Here is a 22,336-nt window from a genome sequence, read left to right on the forward strand (position 1 = left end):
TCTCATTGTTCATGGTAACCATTTGCAAAACATGAACTTGTTATGAGAATGAACTGACTTACTTAAAAAATTTTGGTATATGTTCAAGATTGTTTTCTTCCATGTATCGTCTTCGAGATCTCTGGAGTTCCTCCACTCTTTGCTTCTCTGCTGCAGCAGCTTCTAAATTTCCTTCTTCCAAAAATCTAAGCGGAAAGCAGTTGGTATTTTAATCTATTACCCTCTTTTCTAAGGAAAGAAATCTCTTGTGCACAAAATTACATTCTGGTTGCTGTGAACAGAACATATGGCACAGTAACTCTCTGGCAATGTCCCTTCACCTCTGCCCCAGGCCACACTACTTCTTTCTGTCCATCAATCAACATGCTTTCTTTGTACATGACCTGAACTATTGTAATCAGCAATATAATATAATGGTAGGAGTGAAAGGTCAGTGCTTTGGCCTTGAAGACCTTCCTGTGCTGTCTGGGGTTCTACAACTTGAGACTTTGAGGACGACTGCAGTGCTCAGGGTTAGAACAGCACGAAGTCACAGTTGTGCTTCTTTTCCATATTATGAAAAAGCACTTGTTAAAGGCCATAGAATGGAGGATGGTAACTGGCTGTTCTCCATCTATTCTGAGAACAGATTGAGAGGGAGGGAGCTTTCCTGTTTTATTGGAGAGAGAGTAAAACTGATGAAAAAAGAAAAGGTAAGGCAGAAAATTACAAAAGGGCACAGAATAGGAAATGAATAGGAAATGAAATTCAGAACGGGAACACTGAAATAGAATTGAGAAGGAAAAAGCAGACCTAATGGTGATTTACAAATGTTTACATTTCAAAACTAGAGCAAAGAACAGGGATACCATATGGCATACATTGTATAGGAAGTTTATTGATAAATTTGAATGTCAGACAGTGAGACTGTATGTTCTAGATAGAGAGGGGAAATTGAATAGTCAATACTGAGAACATTTTGACAGAAGACAGATAAAGCCATAAATACATGGAAAATAGAAAATTAGTATTGTATGGCATATAGAACTTTTGGGAAAAGTAAAATGAATTCCTAGGAATAGATATCATGACTTCAGAACTACATAATAAGAAAAATAAGAATCATAAGGTATCAAAGGTACGGTATTTTGAGTACATCTAACATTCTGTGGGGTGGAAAGCATATTGGGAAAACTACAGACTTTCACTCAAAGCATTTCTGGGTGCTCCTGTCACTTATCCTGTTATTTTTCAGTTTAAAAGATACTCCATGTTACAGTTGTAGAAGTACAGAGGCCAAAAACATTGAGTGATGAGTGATCCTAAATTTAACGAAGAATTTATGAGTTTGAAGACTTTGGTAATTTTTTTTGGGGGGGGGTGCGGTTAGAAACTTTCTGTTAAAAAAATCTGTGTTATCTTCCACGGAGAACTTTGTGTTGAGGTAATCTGCTGCTATAATCATCCTATGAATACTGCTTTATGTAGTAGAGAAAACTCAAATATTGTTGTGTGAATAAGGGAATGAAGAGATGACCGAATGAATAAGTGATGGTGGTGAAAATAAGTCTCGATGACCTCTAAAGCCCCATGCCACGAGCTAGGCTACATCTTAAACACCACTGCCATCCTCACCTTTGATCTGGCCGGAATCGGGCATCCGTCGGCGGAAGGAGATCTTTCAGTACGGGATCCAATTCATTGAGCTCAATAGCAAACCTCGTGAAGCCATAGTAGAGCTCGTAGTTAGTTGGCATGGAACCTGGAAGGAGACCAGTGACCACTGTGAGAGGCAAAGGGCTTACAGAACTGGAAGAAGCTGATTTACCGTGGTGCTTAGTTAATACCAGCACTAATACCAAATTTGTAGTCATAAACATTAGAGCATAAATTTTTTCAAGTGAATTACATTGGCCATATTTTGCTAGGTGGAACACTATGTTGATGATCAGAACTGATAGAATCGTATACTTCATAAAATCCAGTTTTTCAAACAAAACTTTGCACCTAACAGTAGTCTTTTTTTTTTTGAGACAGAGTCTCGCTCTGTTGCCCTGGCTAGAGTGCCCTGGCGTCAGCCTAGCTCACAGCAACCTCAGACTCCTGGGCTTAAGTGATCCTTCTGCCTCAGCCTCCCAAGTAGCTGGGACTACAGGCATGCGCCACCATGCCCAGCTAATTTTTTCTATATATATTTTTAGTTGGCCAGATAATTTCTTTCTATTTTTAGTAGGGACGAGGTCTCACTCTTGCTCAGGCTGGTCTCAAACTCCTGACCTCGAGCAATCCACCTGCCTCGGCCTCTCAGAGTGCTAGGATTACAGGCGTGAGCCACGGTGCCCGGCCTAACAGTAGTCTTTATTGGCTAAACTAATCTATAATGTTTCTCTCAAGTATTCAATTGGGTAACTAAATGTCAGGGTGAATTAACTATGAACATTAAGGTTTCACCAGAAACTCTTGTTGTTTACTTCCTGGTAGAAAAGAAAAAGATGCAGATCTAAATTAACATTTATTGTTAATTTTTAACTAAACTTTAAGGCAGGATCTTTGTGTGCCTTGCTCAGAGACGCATGCCAAGCATCTAGAACAAAGCCTGATGCACAGTCAGCACTCGATAAATAGCTGCTGAATGAATGAACTAACCACTCTACTAGCAGGAAATTTAAATACTCATTGATGTCTCTTAGGAAACCAACAACGAATTTTAACATTAGGGATTAACTGACAATATTCCAATGAAAATAAATGTCATGTGGAGACTTGTTCCATTTATACCTGATATTCAATTATATCCTAATGTATTGCCAGAACTCTCTTCATGTCTTTTATTAAATGATAACATATTGCAGCTTTTTGTTGCTCGACTGAAAAAAATCACTTATTCTGGTGAGTTACTGAATTTGTGGATTATAGATGTCTGCAGGCTTTCCTTGGTTTTCATTAAGACAGAAAATAAATAACATGAGAGAGGATTTAAGTTTATGTATTTCAATTATCTAAATTCTTTAATAAATACACCTAGCTTTTGAAATGTTGGTGTTACATTTAGAGTGATTTTTCACTCTCTGACCATGTTAAGGTCCTCATGATAAGATGAGGCCCAATCTCTGACCACATGCCAGAGGTTTGGCCTAAATTTTCCTATCATTAAATATCAAATGTTGGGGCCGGGCGCGGTGGCTCACGCCTGTAATCCTAGCTCTCTGGGAGGCCGAGGTGGGCGGATCGTTTGAGCTCAGGAGTTCGAGACCAGCCTGAGCAAGAGCGAGACCCCCATCTCTACTAAAAATAGAAAGAAATTATATGGACAGCTAAAAATATATACAGAAAAAATTAGCCGGGCATGGTGGTGCATGCCTGTAGTCCCAGCTACTCGGGAGGCTGAGACAGGAGGATCGCTTGAGCCCAGGAGTTTGAGGTTGCTGTGAGCTAGGCTGACGCCATGGCACTCACTCTAGCCTGGGCAACAGAGTGAGACTCTGTCTCAAAAAAAAAAAAAAAAAAAAAAAAAAAATATCAAATGTTGGGATATATATAACTTATACGTTAAGTAGAAATGTAACTATAATTGCCTTAAGCATCTACATTTTTAATCTCACTATTAAAGGAAACATAATGTGAACAGCATGGGATGACCTGACATTTCCTTTCCTTCTGTTGCCCGTGGGGCCCTCCTGACTCAGGACACGGGGGCCATTCTCACCTGGTCTCCAGACGCACTTTGCAGAGGGGGCCACGCCACAGTAGAGCCCTTCATGCCACTTCCCAAACAGCCGGTGCACCACCTTCCCCTCCTGCCCCATCACGGCCCCCTGGACTTCATTCACGTTAGAATTCCAATAATTCACCTGGGAAAACCAAACCCCAATTAAGCCAGCTGATTGCTTTAATGACATCAATCCCTGTAATTTCCATATAGAAATTCTTCTTCATGGTGAAGTCCCTCATTCGAATCATTTCCATACGTCTATCTTAACAATGCTTTGCATGGAAGGTTGGCTTTCTAAGTATCAGTTAGCTTAACTTTTAAGAAAGGGATGATTTCTACTCCACGCTATAGCACAGTAGCATAACACAGAGAAGGCTCAGTTTCTATCCTAAGAACTTAATATTAATTTAGAGGTTAATAATTTTTCCTTAGATCCTCTCGTCTTGGATTTTCCCCTTACTAATGGATTTTAATGATTTCAATTGGCTATGCTGCAGAAATAGTTTGTGAAATAATTTTCACAGTATCTGTAAATGGCTGAATTTTATCACGAGGACCCTGCGGTGGCCCTCTTCCAGCCATACTGCTTCCCAAGGGATGAGACGTTTATGGGAATTTGCCTACTTGGACTCCATGAGCCCCTTCCAGATCAGGCCCCAAGTAGGCGGGACCCTAGAATTCCCTGGCCCAAAGGCTCTAAAGTCATTCCACAGCTGGCACAGGGGTTTGATTTATCTACCCAAAGGCAGACCAGCCACTAGTGTGTGCACCTTTAGGTCTGAGGAGTGGCCAAGGGTGGCTGTTTGTGGAGGTGTGGACAGAGCTGGAGGTGTGAACTGGATTGCGAGACCCCTGCATTGCAGAACAGAGCCAGAGGTGGGAGAAAGCAGGAAGGCTGTGGGCCAGGACTGGCTCTTCTCCTGCCCTCCCAGCGTGGAGTTCTAACGGGTCCAACCTGGACTTGCAGGTCTTGTTATGAAAGGTATTTTTGTGAAGGTGAAAGTACAGAACATATTTTATTTGACAGTTTGTAGGCTTGATTTACATATTTTAAATATTACACAGGCTTGGCAAATATTAGGGGCAGGCATGCACTGAAGTTTCTCATAGCCTACAAAACCAAATGCACATATTTCCTGTCATCACCCAGCCAGAGCACACAGTGATCCTGGCTATTTGGTTCTAGCCACCTCATCAGTCTATAAGAAAAAAATAATGGGCAACATCTTGACCTAAAATAAAGATACTCAATTGAAACGAACAAGACTTTCCAATATGGCTTAAAAGGATTTATCTAAGAAAACATTAGAGTTTTAAGACTCCAATATGCTATCTGTTTACCATATTAGAATGGGGTCCCAGGTCAAGAAGACACGGGGGCTGAGTGGGGTTTCTGTGCCATGTTGAATTCTGTAGCACACCTACGCAAACATGGGGTGATACTGTATGTTCCACTTCAGGCCAGAGACACACAGGGAAATGGTGTTCTGTAGGCATTTCTATCCCAAACACCTTTTCTTATTGACAAAAGTAATGCTTTTTGTTGAACTTATTTGGACTACAACAGTAGCATGGTTGGATGAGTTTGCAGTGACTGGTAGGGGTCATCTACATGTCTGTTCTCATCACATGTCCTCAGAGAATGACAACTGCAGTATAATTAGTTTTCTAAAATAAGATCACTTGAACATGTGATCAAGCAGGAATAGAAAGAGAAATATAAACCAGAAGACCTGGTCTGGGCAAAAAGTGTTTTCTGGAATTTTACTTAATGAACCACTGACTGGCTACTTAAAAAGTCTTTGGAAAGAAATTTGTTTTTTTCTGTTTTGAGATGGTGCCTTTTCTGACCTCCACATCTTTAGAAGCCTGCATGCCTTGAGAAAGTCCATCAGCTCCTTCTGCTTTCTTATCTAAAATGTCTTAAGGACCAATGATACAGGACAGATTCACTTGCTGCTGTTTTAAGTTGATTGTTCTAATTCTTCTTTAGGAGGCCCTTTGTATTATTTTCTTTTACTGTTGTATGATATTATTTACCTTGACAAATGTGAGTTTGCAAATGCAAACACTGCTTTTGGTATTTCTAATGGTTACTTCTCCATAATGCTCTATCCATCTTCTCCCACTGAGGATGTTGTGTATGCATGTAGTAACTTTATTCCACACATAGTAATCTCCGTACCTGGTGAAGAATAGAACTTTGATTATAAATAGTGAAGGTTACAAATACATATGAGTGTTTCTACTAAAAAGAATATTCTTTGACCAAAGCTTCTTTTCCCCTCATTTTCCTCTCCTTTCTTACTTTCTTTCTTTCTTTTTTTCTTTCTTTGAGACAGAGGTTTGCTCTGTTGCCCTGGGTAGAGTGCAGTGGTATAATCACAGCTCACTGCCACCTCAAACTCCCAGGCTGGGACTACAGGCAAGTACCATAATGCCTGGCTAATTCTTCTATTTTCTGTAGAGACAGGATATTGCTCTTGCTCAGGCTGGTCTCGAACTTCTGAGCTCAAGCAATCCTCCCCCCTCAGCTCCCCAGAGCGCTAGGATTAGGGCATGAGTCACTGCGCCCAGCCCTCCTTTCTTTCTTGAAAATCTCTATGTGGCCATAAATATTTATGACATGATTAATTTACTTAGGGAACATTTAAGTGCTTTTTATGGGCCAGGTACTAAAGCTACAAAGTTGAATAGGGCCTGTTTCCTGCTCTTCTGGAGCCAAAAGTCTGGTAGGGATAGATGGATATGTAAATAAATACTTAAAATAAAATATGATGAAGGCTATAATAGATGAATGAACACAACATCATGGGAACACGGAAGGAAGAGTCCTGAGTCCTTAGATCTGTCTGGAACATGGGCTGAGTGCCAAGGAAGATGTTATAAAGGAGGTTGGGTTCCATCTAAGTTTGGATGATGGGTAGGAGTGCACCACCAGCCAGGGACAAGCAGCCATAAAGCCACAGAGGTCAGAAGAGCACAAGGCATCTAGAGCCTGTGAATGCTGTGCTCCAGGCAAGTGGGTGTGGCCGGAGGCAAGGCTGGAAAGGTGTGACCAGGCAGAGCCCGGAACGCCTTCAGTGACACACCAAGGAGTCTATATTTTACCCTGCAGGCAATGGGCAAGCAGGGATGGATGCCAGGTGGAGAGAGGCACCATTTCATACTTTGGTTAAGACCAAAGATGTGAATAATTCTTTGGGAAGAGACTGAGGAACATAACCAAAATGGCACAAATCTAATGCAAATTCTGGGCAGTAAGGTTACAGAATTCCTGCCAATGAACAAAATGACATAGCTTCAAATCCCATTTAAGTTTGCACATTACATATATTTTCAAATAAAATGTTATTTTAGAATAAAATAAAATGCTTCAAGTTTCCACAAAATTTATAAAGTGGTATGATGTAGGCATCTTATACATCTAGGAAAACTCTCTTCCCCATGAATTTTCAAATACTGAAGTTCATTTTGTAGTCTTGGGAATACCTCCCTCTCTCCACCTTCCTCCTTATCCGGTCCACCAGCAAATTCTGTTACTCAAATGGACAAAAACAAAACAAAAAACCAACCAAACGAAGAAATACAAACAATCGAGCCCTTGCCCTCAAAGAAAACTTCAATTAATTTTAAAAGATTTATAGGCCATATCCTCTAGAGCACAACTAACTTTAAATAGATTCCATCACTCTTCTTTGATAACATAACTTAAAATTTAAAATAGTCTCCAGATCTAAGATGAACTCAAAAGTGAAATTATAAATTGTATAGCAAAGCAATTAAACAGGGGAACTTTCATATAAAATGCAAACCAGCGTGGTGACGGGGACACGGTAGGTACCTGGTACTGACTGATGAGTGGAGGATGTGAAGAGATGAACGGGAAGCTTGGACACATACGCTAAAATTCTCATTTTTTGGGGGGTGGTGGGGGGAGTTCTCAAAATTTTGGTGAAGGTAAGAGAAGCTTTGAGCATACAGGGAAATGGACTCTTGGCAACTTTTAGAGTTTAAAACAACATTTCAGATTTAGAAAAGCAGAGAAGAGGCCAAAAGGGAGCTGAGAGCCACCTACTTTGGAAGCATGACATTCAGTGTTCCCACGGGTAGGATTTCCATCGACTTCCCCCAGAACTTGTTTTTCCATCTGATATCTAAACGACATAGGCAGAGGACAAGAAATATACTCCCAATCGAACCATGTGTTCTGTAAAGATTAACTTTTTGTATTACATTTTCCAAAGCGCTTTTGTAATCACAATTGATTCTACATTGTTGATTTAACATGACAGGTGTCCGAAGATGGCCCAAGGTGAAAATATTAACTGTGAACCAAGAAAATCTACTAAGTTTCTCTATAATGCATACTCCATATTAGTTTTCAACTAACAAAACTGGGAGAAACCTGGAATAATGTGTGTATATTCACATACACATGTAAACTTAGACTCTACTGTGCTTTAATGTCTAGATAGCAACAAATGTTGTTTTTTTTTTTTTTTTTTGAGACAGAGTCTTGCTTTGTTGCCCAGGCTAGAGTGAGTGCCGTGGAGTCAGCCTAGCTCACAGCAACCTCAAACTCCTGGGCTCAAGCGATCCTTCTGCCTCAGCCTCCTGAGTAGCTGGGACTACAGGCATGCACCACCATGCCCAGTGCATGTTGTCCTGTTAATTTCTTTCTATTTTTTAGTAGAGACGGGGTCTCGCTTTTGCTCAGGCTGGTCTTGAACTCCTGACCTCGAGCGATCCTTCCGCCTCGGCCTCCCAGAGTGCTAGGATTACAAGCGTGAGCCACTGCGCCCAGCCAACAAATGTTGTTATAAGTTTTAACTAAATGTTAAAAATAGTTAACATATATATCAATCATGAGGTATACAGTAAAAATAATTGCAATATGGCAATATCATTGATTTATATACAAATTTCAGCCCTTATACAGAAGAGTTATATGATTTGGGAAAACCGTAAAAAAAAAAAAAGTCTCCTAATACAGATACCTAAGATTTATGAAAAAGTGGGATTAACTTACTGAAAATGTTCCTACACTAGTTACTAAGACACAGCCCAGGGCCCAGCACTGTATCTCACATGATGGCTTTACGTTTTACTCGTGGAAACTCAGATTTACCTGCGCATTTGTAATAACCACCTGGTCCCATCTTGATGAACTAAGGGAGCTTAGTGCTGTCTCCACAAAATTTCTGACTCTTGGTTATAACTAAGAAATGATGCACTGTCTTCTTTTGCAATAAAACACAGTCATAGCACTCTACCATTCTGTGTGTTTTCAGGTTAAGGAAATGCTCAGGAGAAAAGTCATCCTGTGAGCAATGAAGCACCCTTCCAAACATGCACAAATTATTTACACTTAATGGTCAAATTTACATATATATTCTTTTCTTTCTAATGGGGTTTTGAAACTTCTTATTTTAGGCAAACGTGTAACATTCTGACTGAATAGTAGGCATTAATAAGTGAAGACTTCAATCCAAACCCCTGAGTCCCAGTGAAAGAAAGACCAGGAATTACCGCAACATTTATACATCTAAATAGATTGTGCCCACAGCTGATGCGCCATAAAGCCTTCCTTCAGGATTAAAATGTCTTTGCACAGCCCCAAGAAGCAAGAAGGCAGCAGATGGAGCCTCCACATCACAGACGCAGACAATGAGGCACAATAAGACAAGGTGACGCTCCGAGCTGGCACAGTCAGCAGGGAGCTCTGCCGCTCCATAAGGCTCTGCTTCGTCGATAAGCAATCTCATCTCCTAGATGACACAGTTTCATGTTTAAACCAGGAAATGGAATTTCTCAAACTGAACTCTGTACCAATTACCAACATTCTCTGAGTTCCAAAGGTAGAAATCTAAACTGAGTGCAATGTACCTTTGGAAGCCAGACATTTTTTCATAGGCTTATAAATGTGATTTTAAATTATAATTGAAATACAAACCTTGCCAAAACACAAAATTCTTTGATTCACAGTGACAGGCAGAAATGGGTGGGTGATGGCTAACCTGGTAATTAAAAACAAAAAAGAAGGCAATGACATCAGTGTTAAAACTTCCATAAATGATAATTGTTTTTATAATATATACTGGTCCCACCCAATAAAAACTACTATTCATCTATTTCTACTAGTGACTTGCTCTTAAAATGTGTAAGTAAATCTTTAGCTTTCAAGACTTCATGCTTAAACACAGAGAACTTACACAATTTAGAGGGGGCCAGCTAAGTACGTTTTCCATGAACTGGTATCATAACACACAACCCAAACAGTTATCAAAAGGCTGTTTTCATCACCAAACTGCTTTTCTACCTACATAGAACCCTCACTGAGTCCAGTGGCACTTACCTGCTCTGAGAAAAATCGGAATCCCTTGTCTTCTCTAATGCATTCATAGGTCTCCCCCAGGACTGGGTTGAATGGCTTACTTCCTGCTCTGAAATAGGTGGAGCAATATCCTGAAACTGCAAATGCAGCAACGAGAACCTGTTAAAACATTGAAGAAAGGAAAATAATATAGGAGAGACTACTGCCTGGTCTGTTCGTCCCTTTTTCCTCCAGATTTTACACAACCCACACTGATGGGTGCTGATTGATGGCATTCGCATTTTCCATTTGCACAGCATCTCCATCAACACATGGTGAAAAAGATAAATAAAGCAAGGTTAAAGTACTTGCATGGGGACCAGCAGGCCACTGAGGTCAAGTGTTCTTCATTCATATGTCCACCCAATTCCACGAGTATCACAGAGTTCAAAGGTTCTGAAACCCAGTTTATAGGTTTCATGTGCACAATCTTAGTATCGCGTGCAGGGGGGTTGTGGCTGCTGGTACTTTGCAGAGGGCAGGGCACGTTTTCCACAGTCATATGGAGTAGAGGGCAGAGTACAAACAGGAAATTACTTTCTCAGTCCTAAGTTCCTGAGCAGATGGGCGACCTTGGCATTCAGGAAAAGCTGATAAAGTAGGGCAAGGCATGCCTTAAACCTCTAAGGAGCATGATGCCTGTACATCCTAGCTTTAGAAACACTCTAGACCACGGATAAGCCACAACATATGTATCTTTCAGTAAAGGTGTCTGGGACTTTTGGGCCCTGCCTGATTTATGCAAACAGACCAATTCTTGGCTTACCTATGCAGTGAGAATGCTACGCAAAAACCATTTCCAGAAGGAAATGAATTCTGGCTTAGCCCAGGTCTAGGGTTGGCAAATCCCCGAAGGGCACTTCTCTTTTATTACCATGCGCTCGTATGGATCATCGGTTTCCGAAGCCTTGTCCAGAAGCTCACTGTATTCCATTTCCTCGCAGAGATGCTGCAGAGTGTTGAGCGGCTCGTTTAGCTCCACAGGCATAGAGACTTTGGATAGGTCTTTCCCGATGTTGTTCCTCAAGATATTCCACAGGTTAATGTTACTGGTGTCAGGACAAGGAGCTGGCAGACCCGTTCGACGTCCGTTTCGGAAGGCCCCTCCTGTAAGCTCCCCGTTCAGGACTGGAAGAGGGAGAATCACAATGAAAGATGCTTCTCTGATTTCATAAAATCAAGAAGGGAAGTAACTCTTTCAAATAATTCTGATTGTGATACATATCCTGAGCCTTCGTTATACTCTCTGAAGAGTAAATGGAATTATTTCAAACAAGGTTACTAACAAATGCACAAAACATCAGTGTATAGTGTTTTCGGTTTTTTTTTTTTTTTCTTTTGAGACAGAGTCTCACTTTGTTGCCCTAGCTAGCTAGAGTGTCGTGGCGTCATCCTAGCTTACTGCAGCCTCAAACCCTTGGGCTCAAGTGATCATCCTGCCTCAGCCTCCCGGGTAGCTGGGACTATAGACACACACCACCATGCCCAGCTAATTTTTTTATTTTTTGTAGAGTTGGGGTCTCACTCTTGCTCAGGCTGGTCTCAAACTCCTGAGCTCAAGTGATCATCCTACCTCGGTCTTCCAGAGTGCTAGAATTACAGGCACGAGCCACTGCGCCCAGCCAGTGTATAGTTTTTTAAGTAGGTGTTAAATATATTAAAATATCATTCAAGAAAAGACAAGTCAAATTTAAAAAAATTAAATCTACTTAACAAGAACTTAAACTTTTGGTTTAAGCAAGAGGTAAAGCTTTTTCACTTAACCATTTACCTAATAAAATTTCAGCCATTTACCTCAAGAGAGTATACAAAATTAAAATTCATTGAACAAACCACTGCAAAAAGAAAATTAGTGTGTGTGTAGGGAAATGCCTGTTCATTAAGTCACCAGTGTTGTAATTTGGCATGTAGATAGAACAACCTGGAAGCTCAAATGATGCATACTTTGCCGAGAAATATTGTCCGCAACACTGGTGTTGTCTTCAGATATATTATCACTCACATCACTGATGTAAGACTCATCATCTGAAGCCTGAGGAAGGGAAGAACAAGGAACATAGAAGGATCAGAATTCTTGTACAGTCTTGAAAGCTCAGATAATCAAATGATATAGCAAAATATCACTCCAATGAAAAGCAGAGGTCATAGTGGGAAATGTATTTGGCATATGTGCAATGAACACTTGAGAGTCTTGTGTGAGCTAGGACATAGGATCTCCAGAAAGGAGCCCTGGTCTTTAAGTAACTCCCTGTTTTAATTGGGGCAAGAGGCTGGGGGAGGTCAGTACAGACCCAGAAATATTTCAGTACAATACACTAAGAATGCACCTAAAAGAAGACCCTAAGACTCTGCCCAGAGAAAATAATATTTGAACTGGCTTTTGGAGAATGAGTAAGAGTTACCCAGTTGTTAGAAGAGGGAGAAGATCAGGAAGAGGGGAGAGTGTGCAAAGGCAAGGATCACAGAGAGAAGCATTTATCCCAGGAGTGTGAAGATGTTGTGCAGCTCAACTGTGACAGGCGTTTCATGCCAACATAGAGGGTCCACGTACAATCCTGTGACTCAGTAAAACCAACAGAAATGCAAGGGAATACGAGAGTCAGATTCAGTTTCAGGAAGACACTTAGCAGCTTTCCTTAGGGAGGCCAGACACTAGGTTACTGCCTAGATCCAAGTAAGAAATACTGACAGCTTAGATTCAGATGGCTGCAGTGAGCATGGGGAGACATCAAGAATTAAGCCATCTTTGCATGAGAAAAATATGGAACTAAAATGAAGCCAAAATTAGCATAAGAATAAAATTAAGAAACAATGTACATACTAAGGGGAGCAGAAACAGAACAGCTAATAAAAGAGAGGACTAAGATAGAACCAGCAGAGCAATGGGAAAACCAATGTCTCTACTGCAGGCAAGAAGGCTGTTGAAACTTATTTATTTCCTTCAAAATGAAAATAATGCTGTATTTTTTCTGAACTTAAAAATAAAACGTTCTTATTATAAAACATTAAAAATTACATGAGGGTAAACAGATAAGTATGAAAATCACCCACAATCCCATCACTCCTAATGTTTTGTGACTGTTATCCCCCAGTTTTGAAATGCCTATACACACATATTGATACATCTATTTTTAGATACTGAAAAAGGAGATTGGTTTTCACATTGTTTTATAGCATTCTGAATACATTTCCATTATAGTAGACATAGCTCTTCATCTTTATTTGGAAGGGCAACATAATTCCTTATACAGTTATAGCAAAGAATTTGACCAGAATTTAAGTGACTTCTCACTTTTTAAATTATATACAATACTTGGATGAATATCCTTGTAAATACATTTTTGGGAATCAGCCTGGTGATCTCATTACAATTTATTTCTAGGTCAAATGGGTCACTTTGAGGCTTTAGTTGCATGTTGCCAAATTGCTCTCTTGAATTTCTGGATTCGGAATTTGTTCTCGCCAGCAGTGTATGGAAACATCCGTCTCTCTACATCCACTAAAATACTGTACGTTATAATCTTTTTTTAGTATCTATCTACCTAATATACATAAAAGATCACTTTAAAGTTTGGATTTCATCCTTTGTGAATCGTTTTCTTATTTTTCACACATTTTTAGTTCATTGTATATATTGCTATTTTTCCTAGCTTGCAATTTATTTTTCAACTTTGTTTATGCAATTTTTTTTGCCATGTAAAAATTTTAAATTTGTATGTAATAAAAACAACTGGTCTTTACCTTTAAGATTTTTGGATTTATTGCTACTGTTTTTAAAATTAGGGTTGAGAAGAAAGCTCATCTATTTAGGGAGAGTAGAGTAACAGAATGATTGCATGCGTGGATGAATAATGGTAGTTTTGCTTTTGCCAACAGAGTAAGTCTACAGAAATGGCAAATTGAGAATAAAATCTTTTTCTGAGTCATATTTTCCCACTGCAACTAGTTCCCACAATTCCTATTGACTGCAACAGAGCTGAAGTTTAAACCACCAGGCTCATGAAAGCGAATTTCTTAAGTTTAACAGAGAAAAAAAGTAAATCAAACTCTTCCTTGAGATTTCTCTAGAAAAAAGCTAATCATACTCGATTATGTTTGAGGAGACAAATGTTTATGCAAACCAAATTTATGTTGCATGCATGCTTAGTATTTGAATGTTTGTTAAGAAAACACTCATGTTTATCCTGCAAACAGCTATAAACCTCTATTCCTCTTCAATTTTTAATCCCTCCTAAACTAATACATCATAGAAATGATCTGCTATCACTATAAAATAATTCTACAGTGACAATGGGGTCTGAATAAAATGCATGCACATCGTGTGTGTGTACAGTAACAAAGGCTGGGCTGTCTTGCTGTGGTCCACTCAAACTTCCCTGTACATACAGCCAAGGCCCTTAGTATCACAGTAAAACAATTTGTCTTCTCTCCCATGATCAAGAAGTCCTGGAACCAAAGAGTTCTTTTTATGAACTTGGGGATTCAAAAGACTTCAGAATAATTTTTTTCTAAATGTGACCAGGCATGTAGCATTGCAGAAACAAGTTTAAAAGCAGAGGCAAGGCAAGTAGATCATCTTGGAAGCAAGAAGAACATTTTTTTAAAAAAGAGCTGAGTTTTCATTAAGTAAAGTGCACTGGGTGATAACACATAAAGAGGATTTTCCCTCAGTTATGGAAAAACGTTAATGTAAGACACCTATTGCCCAGATGTTTCTGCTCTAGCGCTGGAGACACCGTGGTTAAATCTCTGCCTTCATGAAACTTACACTCTAGTCGGGGAGACACATAACAAAAAAATAAAATAAATGAAATATATATTTTGTTAGATAGTGATAAGTATGAAGGAAAAAAAATAAGGAGGGAAGGATATAAAAGGTTAGAGAAGAAGAGGAAATGGTAACTCTAAATTGTAGATGGGGCAGTGTATTCTCTCTAGAAGGTGACTTTTGAGTAAGGGACCAGATAGAGGGAGGGAGCTGCACATGTGTATTTTGGGGGGAAGTGCTCCTGCCAGGGTGAAGGCAAGTGCAGACGCCCTATCTCCTTGGGAGCTGTAGTGTAGAACCTGCAGCTTGAGCCCACCCTGCAGCTGGTGCCAGGACTCGCACGTGTACAGTCAGTCGCCAGGTGGGCTTGCCACACCTGTTGGTGTGAAGACGCAAGGGGCCTTCTGGGGGACCTCATCACAAGGGAACCCTGTAACCAAACCTTAGTTGAAGGGGAGGAGAACTCTGTGTCTGTCATTTGGGCTTATCTCCTGGTCTAGCACCTTTAAATACTTAAGACTGTGTGTTGTGATAGAGAAGTTGTAGGTTAAGTAAAAACAATTATTTTATGAAAACTTGTAAGATACAGGGCATGAGGAATGGCTGTGCAGTTCAATTCTTTCCAGTGTGGGCTGTAGGGGAGAGTCAGTCTTCTTGCTACGGAAGGGACACTGGCGTCTGTAACAAACGGACGGCTCCAGGAGGCACTCACTCCTTTGGCTGTTGAAAGGCTCCAAAAGAAGAGAGGTGGCATGAGGCTGCAGCTGACAGCAGGGATCAGACCATAAGGGTCTTTGTTTTAACAGCTAAGGAGTCTAGATTGTTAGCCTGAGGACACTGGGGAATATGGACATGATCAAATTTGCCTTTTAGAAAGATTTATTAGGTTGCCCAATGGAAAATGGATTGGAGGGGCCCAATCCATTTTGGCCCGGAACAACAGTTATGGGACTGGGAGGGTCATCTAGGCATGGAGAAAATGGGAACTGGATTGGAGCAGCGGCAGTGAAGCTGGAGGAAAAATGTATGTGCAGTTGATAGAAGCTACACAATCTGATGAGTGAACCAAGGTAGGTGGTAGTAAAGAAAAAGAAGGAGTGAAGGAAAATACCCAGGCGTTCGATGTGAACACTGGGGTACAAGAACACTAAGATGGTGATAGGAGAGCTGTGGCAGGCTGGGTTTCTTTCCCCCCAGGGAGGGGTGGTGTGTGTGGAAGAGGCTTGTTGATTAACTCTTTTCTGGATATACTGAATTAGAGGTTCTGTGAGCACCAGGTGGCAATGTCGAACAGATAGCTGGTTATGTGGTCCCAAGTTGACTCTTTCTCCAAACCTGCTCTGTCCTTGAGCTTTAGACTTGACTATTCAAATGCTCGACAGATAACTCCACTGAGAGGTCTGACAAACTCGTGCCACCTCGAAATGAACGTATCGTCTCCATGCACCCTTGCCCTATGCCTCCTCATCCTCACTCTGCCACGAGGTTCCTTCTCCCCCACCCCTCATCCACCCACAGGGTGGCACTACCATCTTGCTTGGACTCACGCAATAACCTGCTTCACATCTTCTTCACTTCTGTATCCCCAGTGTCTAGGGCAAGTGGTGCCTGGATGTGCTGGGTGTGCCCCAAGAGCTTGGAAATAGGAAAATAAAGTTGCTTTCCAAGAGATAAGCTCTAAAGTCATCAGATGATAGGTCAGAGCTCAGATAATATGCAGTCAAGTTTGACTATAACATGATAGAAGAAGGATGAAGGACTTGTCAGGAGAGCTCAGAAAAGCAAATTCTGGTAGCATGCCCACAGCACAGTGGTCCCTGGGGGTGCATGCTGCAGTCACAAATACCCAGGCCACATGGCAGAGCATCCCTGTGATGGAGAGAGAGTATGGAGCTATAACATTTTGGCTCTTCTAGCCTTAAGTTCGTTCGACTCAGTTCTCCTGTTCCCATTCCTTGCTCACCAAGCAACCTGCTGACTAGAATTAGAATCTGCCACGCAGATTTGCCTGAAGGAAACAAGGCACTAACTAGCAAGCATGATTATCCTGTCCATCTGACAGTATCAATTGCCATTATAGATAATTAAACTAGCACTCTGGCCTGTGAACGGGAGTTTCTGTGAACCTGGTAATGCCTGCCTGGGGATCTGGGCGGCAGGCGCATGCCTTGGTATGCTGACAAATTCAGTACCTGACAAAAGAATTCTATTTCACTTTTCTCCCATTATAAAAGTGATATGTGTTCATTATTTCTTTCTCATTTATGCTTTATCTTTGTTTCTAAAATCACTCATAATTTCAAACATCCAAAAACAACTACGACTAATTGTCAGGATGTTTCCTCCCAATCTATTTTCTATGCATATGGAAATAAACATTCAACTGCTATTTCATTTCTTTTTTGTAAAAATGCAGTACAGATTTGCAATCCCAAATGACAAAATTCCTAATCAGCTGTGTGGGAAAGAGTTTTGGCTGCTTCCCACATGCATTGGAAAAAAAAAAAGCCTAGACTTGTCTACTATGCAATTCAGCCGTATAACAAAAAACCACTTGTACCCCCAAATCTATTTTAATAAAAAAATCAAAACGTCCTTGACTAAATTTCAGTAAAAGAACTAATTTCTGCAACGTGACCAAGGAAGAGGTTCCCTGTTTCTAAGACCTTGCCAAGAATTATGAACATGAAGAGTAATCCAATAAAGTTTTTATGATAGCCAGAGGCTAACCTCTAACCTCCAAAATCATAATTACTCAAGTAGATATATGCGAGACATTATCCTTCTAAGCTTGAATTCATGTCCCTGGCAAAGATATGTAATATTTATGTGTCTGTGTGTGTCCATGAATAGTGATTTTCTAATCCTCCCATTCTTCTACATTTATTAGTCAGCCTCCTCCTTATACAGAACTCTATCATAAACTATTTGGTTACCCTGAAATATGAATCACAGAAGACAATCAGAATAAATGTTTGGTTCTTTCCCTTAATTCATCAAATTTAAATTCTTCGTGCTCAGAAGTGTTAAGAAGTGCTCAATAAATGGGAACTGATATAGTTTGCATGTTTTTAGCATTGTCACAATTTGCGCATCTTATTGTGATGTAAACAAACAAACAAAAACAACCAAAAATTTCCATAGTCTGATTTTCTTTAACTCAAACTCATAGGCACAAGCAGTTGAAGCTGACAGGCCAAGGAACCTTACCTCGTTCTCGGATGAACTTGCAGAGAGGAGCACCTCTTGGGCATCAAAGAACTCAGACACAGACTCTGACATGGAGAGGCGGCTCTCATTGGCTACTTGCTGTGACAGCGGGAGACTGACATGAATTTGCTCACCAGCCTGCAAGAGAGAGAAGCATGTGGTGTTACCATTTTCTCTCCTGTTGGAACAGCTACTCCTTCAAATTAGCCAGATCTCTACCCTTTAACTTCATGTGTTAAAAGAGTGGTGACCACAAGTAATTTTCACTTGCAATTCAGTAATGACCACTGCATAACTTTCCTTCCAATATGTCTAAAGACTCCAAAATGCATAGTTCAGAGCTGTTGGTACCATGTCTTGATTGTAAATCTATGCTCAATTGATATTAAGTGGAATTTAACAGGTTAAGCCCCTATTAATACCCTAAATTGATTATAGAGACACATTCATTCTCTTATTCTTAGGGCTGTCATTACTAGTCATATTCTAACCAGTATACTAAACCTCAAGAAATATTTGTAGAAACTACTAGAGACATGCTAAGAAAACAATCTATAAGACTAAGTTTTTTCATGCAAACATCTGATAGCTGGGAATACAAGACCAATTTTTGAGACAGAATATATAAAAGTCATTTTCCAATTTGATTATGAATTTTAATCAATGAAGCACATTACTAGAGTATTGAACCTTATTTCAAATTGTACTTTTATTAAATAAGTGACAAATATTGTTTTCAAGGAAACTATTTAAGTTTAAATCAGATATACAAATATACGTAAGAGAACTATAATGTACATACTCTAGTGCACATTTCAGGTTGAAAAGAAGATTATTAAATAATTTTTGAGCGATAAATTTTAGAACTACTTCTAGACTCTGGGCAGTTGAGTGAATATGTGTTATCAGAGAAAATGGGGCTGATGGAGGTGAATGGATGGAGGGCGGCCAGCTTAAGTCAAAGGTAAGCTGTCTTATTAATAGAATATTATTTCCTAAGCAGTTAAACCTGTGAACCTGTAAATTTCTAGTGAAATACATGTTTTTAATGCAAATATTACTTTAGTATTATTAATAGTTAAAACTCTCAAAACTCTAATATCACTGTTCAAAATTATAAGTTCTCATGGCTATAAAATAATAATTTTATAAAAAGTCATAAACAGAATCACACTCTTAAGTTTAGCTCCAAAACACTGAATGTTCTCCTATTTTCTTACTATTTCTTCAGTCTGAAAAATGGACTAATAATATCACCTCCCTCAAAGGGTTGTTGAGAATGTCAAATGAGATAACACATGCAAAGTATTAACAGCACAATACCTAGCATATAGTAAGCATTCACTGGACATACGTTAGCTATGAATTGCCATCACCAGCAGCAATAACTGCAGCAGCACCATTAGTATTAGCAAGGTTAGGGGACTTCTCTCTCTAGATAGGGCTTTCCAAACAAACCTTAAGAAAACTTTCATTTAGCGACTTCTTGGCTAAAAATGTTTTTTTATAAAAACATTTCATTGGCCATTTGATGATAATGAACATTTCAAATGAAAAATGAGAAAGACACAGAAAATTAACAAGCTGAAGTAGATACATAAATTAAATATTCCGTGGCATCAGGTGAACATAAGAATAAATAAAATATTAATAGACACTGATTGCCAAGAATAAATGATGTCAAACTCATATACATCTTTTGCTTCAAAGAATGCTGAACTATCAACAACAGAAATATTTATGGATAGAATCATACCAACAGTCAAAGAGCTGTATAAAAATAAATAAAAATATGCAGCAGATTTAGATGCTATAAAATAGGTACTCTACATCTATTAAAAATGAGTCTTACCTCATCAGGGCTAGGAATAATATTTACACTGACAACCTGATCACAAATTATAGACTCTGAATGTATTCTGTTCAACCGACTCCTTAGCTCAGCATTCTGGTTGAGTGCCTTGAAATAACAAAAACCACACATGTAATTTCAAATTAATGAGTAAGTATAAAACAGAACAAGCACACAAGTACAACTTGGACAACAATGTCTGTGATGCTTTTAGCTCTAACTTTTGGAATCATCATGAGCCAGATCCTATCAATAATAAGAAAACAATGGCTCAGAATTAAGGTATTAATTTTTTGTAATATAAGATCATTGTTTTGTAGGTTAGTGGGCTTAAAGAGTTAATGGATTTCATAAAATGATTTATGGAATTTTCTCTTCCTTAGAGTCAGGCCCATTACATCCAAGCTCAGTCTACCACCACATATATATTATATTTTGCAGCCTGGGATGAAAACTATTGATTCTGTCAATTTTTTTTTGTTCAAGTTTCTAAAGTTTGGGTGTCATTTCAAAGCCCAAGTTATCTTAAAAATTATTTGGAAATGGAATGAACAATGAACTGGTTTTAGTTTACAGAATTATATTTTAGTCTGGTTAAAGATAATAGCTGTATTTTCCTTTTCCAGGAGCACATAATTAATACACATGACAGTGCAGCAGAACTAACTCAAGTACAGACAAAAAGGTGTCTTCACTGAACACTGTAGACATTGACAACCATAATAAAGAACATAATACTAAAAGCAAACTAATTCCAAGTTATCTACATCACATTACTTTCAACACACCTTAAGCTAGCATCAGTAAAACACCACTTGCTATAATATAGTTTAGTACATGGAGCAACTGCATTTGTTACAAGAAGAGAGCAGCTTTACATGAGCATGGCTTCCCTACAGGGGAAGGGAACACACAGGGAACCGTGTGTTTCCTGTGGACAAAGGAACAGTGATCCTCCAGGAATGCACACCACACTGACATATGGGAACATGTTCCATTTATATTACACAGATTTAGCTAACTAGAATTCTATCAAACCTCAAGTAAAAGACTTTTGTGAAGACAAGGGCCAGTGAAAAGATGGACAACTTCCTTTTCTTCTCATTAAAATCAGCAATTGGTAAGATGGAGGTGGATGTTTTAGAGTAGAAGATAAATGTCAAGGCTTAGTAAAGAGGGCATCTGCTCCGGGGAATGGGCATTCTGCTTCATTCAGAGTCAACGAATACAGTAAACCAATGCATATACAAGTATAGTATCATAACTACAACTCTGTACCTATTAAAACACCTGGGGTAAATACAAATTAGAAAAACTCTCCGTTTGCACAGAGCAGCCCATACTCTTTGAGCATGGAGCACAGAACAGCTTCTCCTCTCTTCTCCTCTCTCCCTCCTGGTTCTTTCTTCTTCCCTCCTTTCCACTGAACTTTTGCTTTTTGAGGACAGAATTGTTCACTTGCAGCTTTTGGCTTTTGTTTAAAGCCTTTAGAACAAGTTTGTAAAATATGTCAACTGATCCACTTGATCTGGTGGGCTGTCAAGTACTGATGGATACAGATACAGATCCTGCAGTCATTACATTTGGACATAGGAGGAAATATGTCTCTGGCTATCTGAGAAAACAGGGATATGTTAGAAAAAAAATGATAATGTTCTTAGTAAATAAACCAGGTACCTCAAAGGAAAAATCCTAATAGCTTTTCATCCTACAAAAATACTCAGGATCATTTTTCTTAGAGCAAAATCTCAAACACTTAGAATTTGGAAAAAAAAATACTGCACCATTCTTATCCTTTGTGACTACTACAGACAGGCTTATTTGCTCATTATTTCCCTGCCTAGAAGTATACGTAAAGTTGTCTCAGTTATTGAAATATTTGGAACCAGATATATTTTGCCGCCATGTAAGTGGGAGGCCTCACGGTAAGGTTTGATGGTTTTAATTGCAGAATCACAGTCTTTACCTGAGGCGTTTATACAGACTTCAACTAATGGTTCCCCCAAAGTGACTACACCTTATGTTGCTACTAGAACAGTGTTAACAAAACAACCCACAAAAACTCCAGGGCAAGGACAAGTAATGGTTTTCTTCAGAGTGGAAATATTATACATAGGTTTCTCATTTATAGGGAAAGTTGTAGAGCTCTTTGCTCTGGATGTTTAAAAAGAATAAATTCTCATTTAAACTCTCATCTCATTCAATATTCATTAAATGTGATCCTGCCTACAGGTATGTGTGAAGGGCACACAAGATAACCTCTAGCCTTTAATATCAATAGGAAATGAACTAAAAGCTGTTTTTTTTTCTTTTACTGAGCATAATTTAATATTTTTCTTGGATGTGAAGTGAAAAATAAAAAATCCTGGCCTGAGAGTCAGAAGATCAGGTTCTCTTGATCTCAGGACTAAGTGGTCTTAACCAAGTTACTTAACCTTT

At 39.3% G+C, this 22,336-nt stretch overlaps 1 protein-coding gene across 3 annotated transcripts in view; it reads right to left on the reverse strand.

The window, feature by feature from the left end:
* The window catches only part of OSBPL6 (oxysterol binding protein like 6), a 79,286-nt gene that overhangs the window by 1,090 nt on the left and 55,860 nt on the right, over nucleotides 1-22,336 (reverse strand). For 2 of the 3 annotated variants that reach the window (XM_069470400.1, XM_069470389.1), the window contains 11 exons: nucleotides 19,898-20,005; nucleotides 18,046-18,183; nucleotides 12,012-12,099; nucleotides 10,942-11,195; nucleotides 10,050-10,187; nucleotides 9,648-9,711; nucleotides 7,770-7,848; nucleotides 5,732-5,876; nucleotides 3,686-3,830; nucleotides 1,615-1,741; nucleotides 63-185 (listed from right to left, as the gene is read on the reverse strand). In XM_069470400.1, the coding sequence (XP_069326501.1) occupies nucleotides 63-185; nucleotides 1,615-1,741; nucleotides 3,686-3,830; nucleotides 5,732-5,876; nucleotides 7,770-7,848; nucleotides 9,648-9,711; nucleotides 10,050-10,187; nucleotides 10,942-11,195; nucleotides 12,012-12,099; nucleotides 18,046-18,183; nucleotides 19,898-20,005 (1,409 nt within the window). The remainder of the gene's footprint in view (nucleotides 1-62; nucleotides 186-1,614; nucleotides 1,742-3,685; nucleotides 3,831-5,731; nucleotides 5,877-7,769; nucleotides 7,849-9,647; nucleotides 9,712-10,049; nucleotides 10,188-10,941; nucleotides 11,196-12,011; nucleotides 12,100-18,045; nucleotides 18,184-19,897; nucleotides 20,006-22,336) is intronic. The other variant, XM_069470407.1, reaches the window with a different exon arrangement.

The sequence above is a fragment of the Eulemur rufifrons genome, chromosome 1 (assembly GCF_041146395.1).
Source record: "Eulemur rufifrons isolate Redbay chromosome 1, OSU_ERuf_1, whole genome shotgun sequence".
Lineage (NCBI taxonomy): Eukaryota > Metazoa > Chordata > Mammalia > Primates > Lemuridae > Eulemur > Eulemur rufifrons.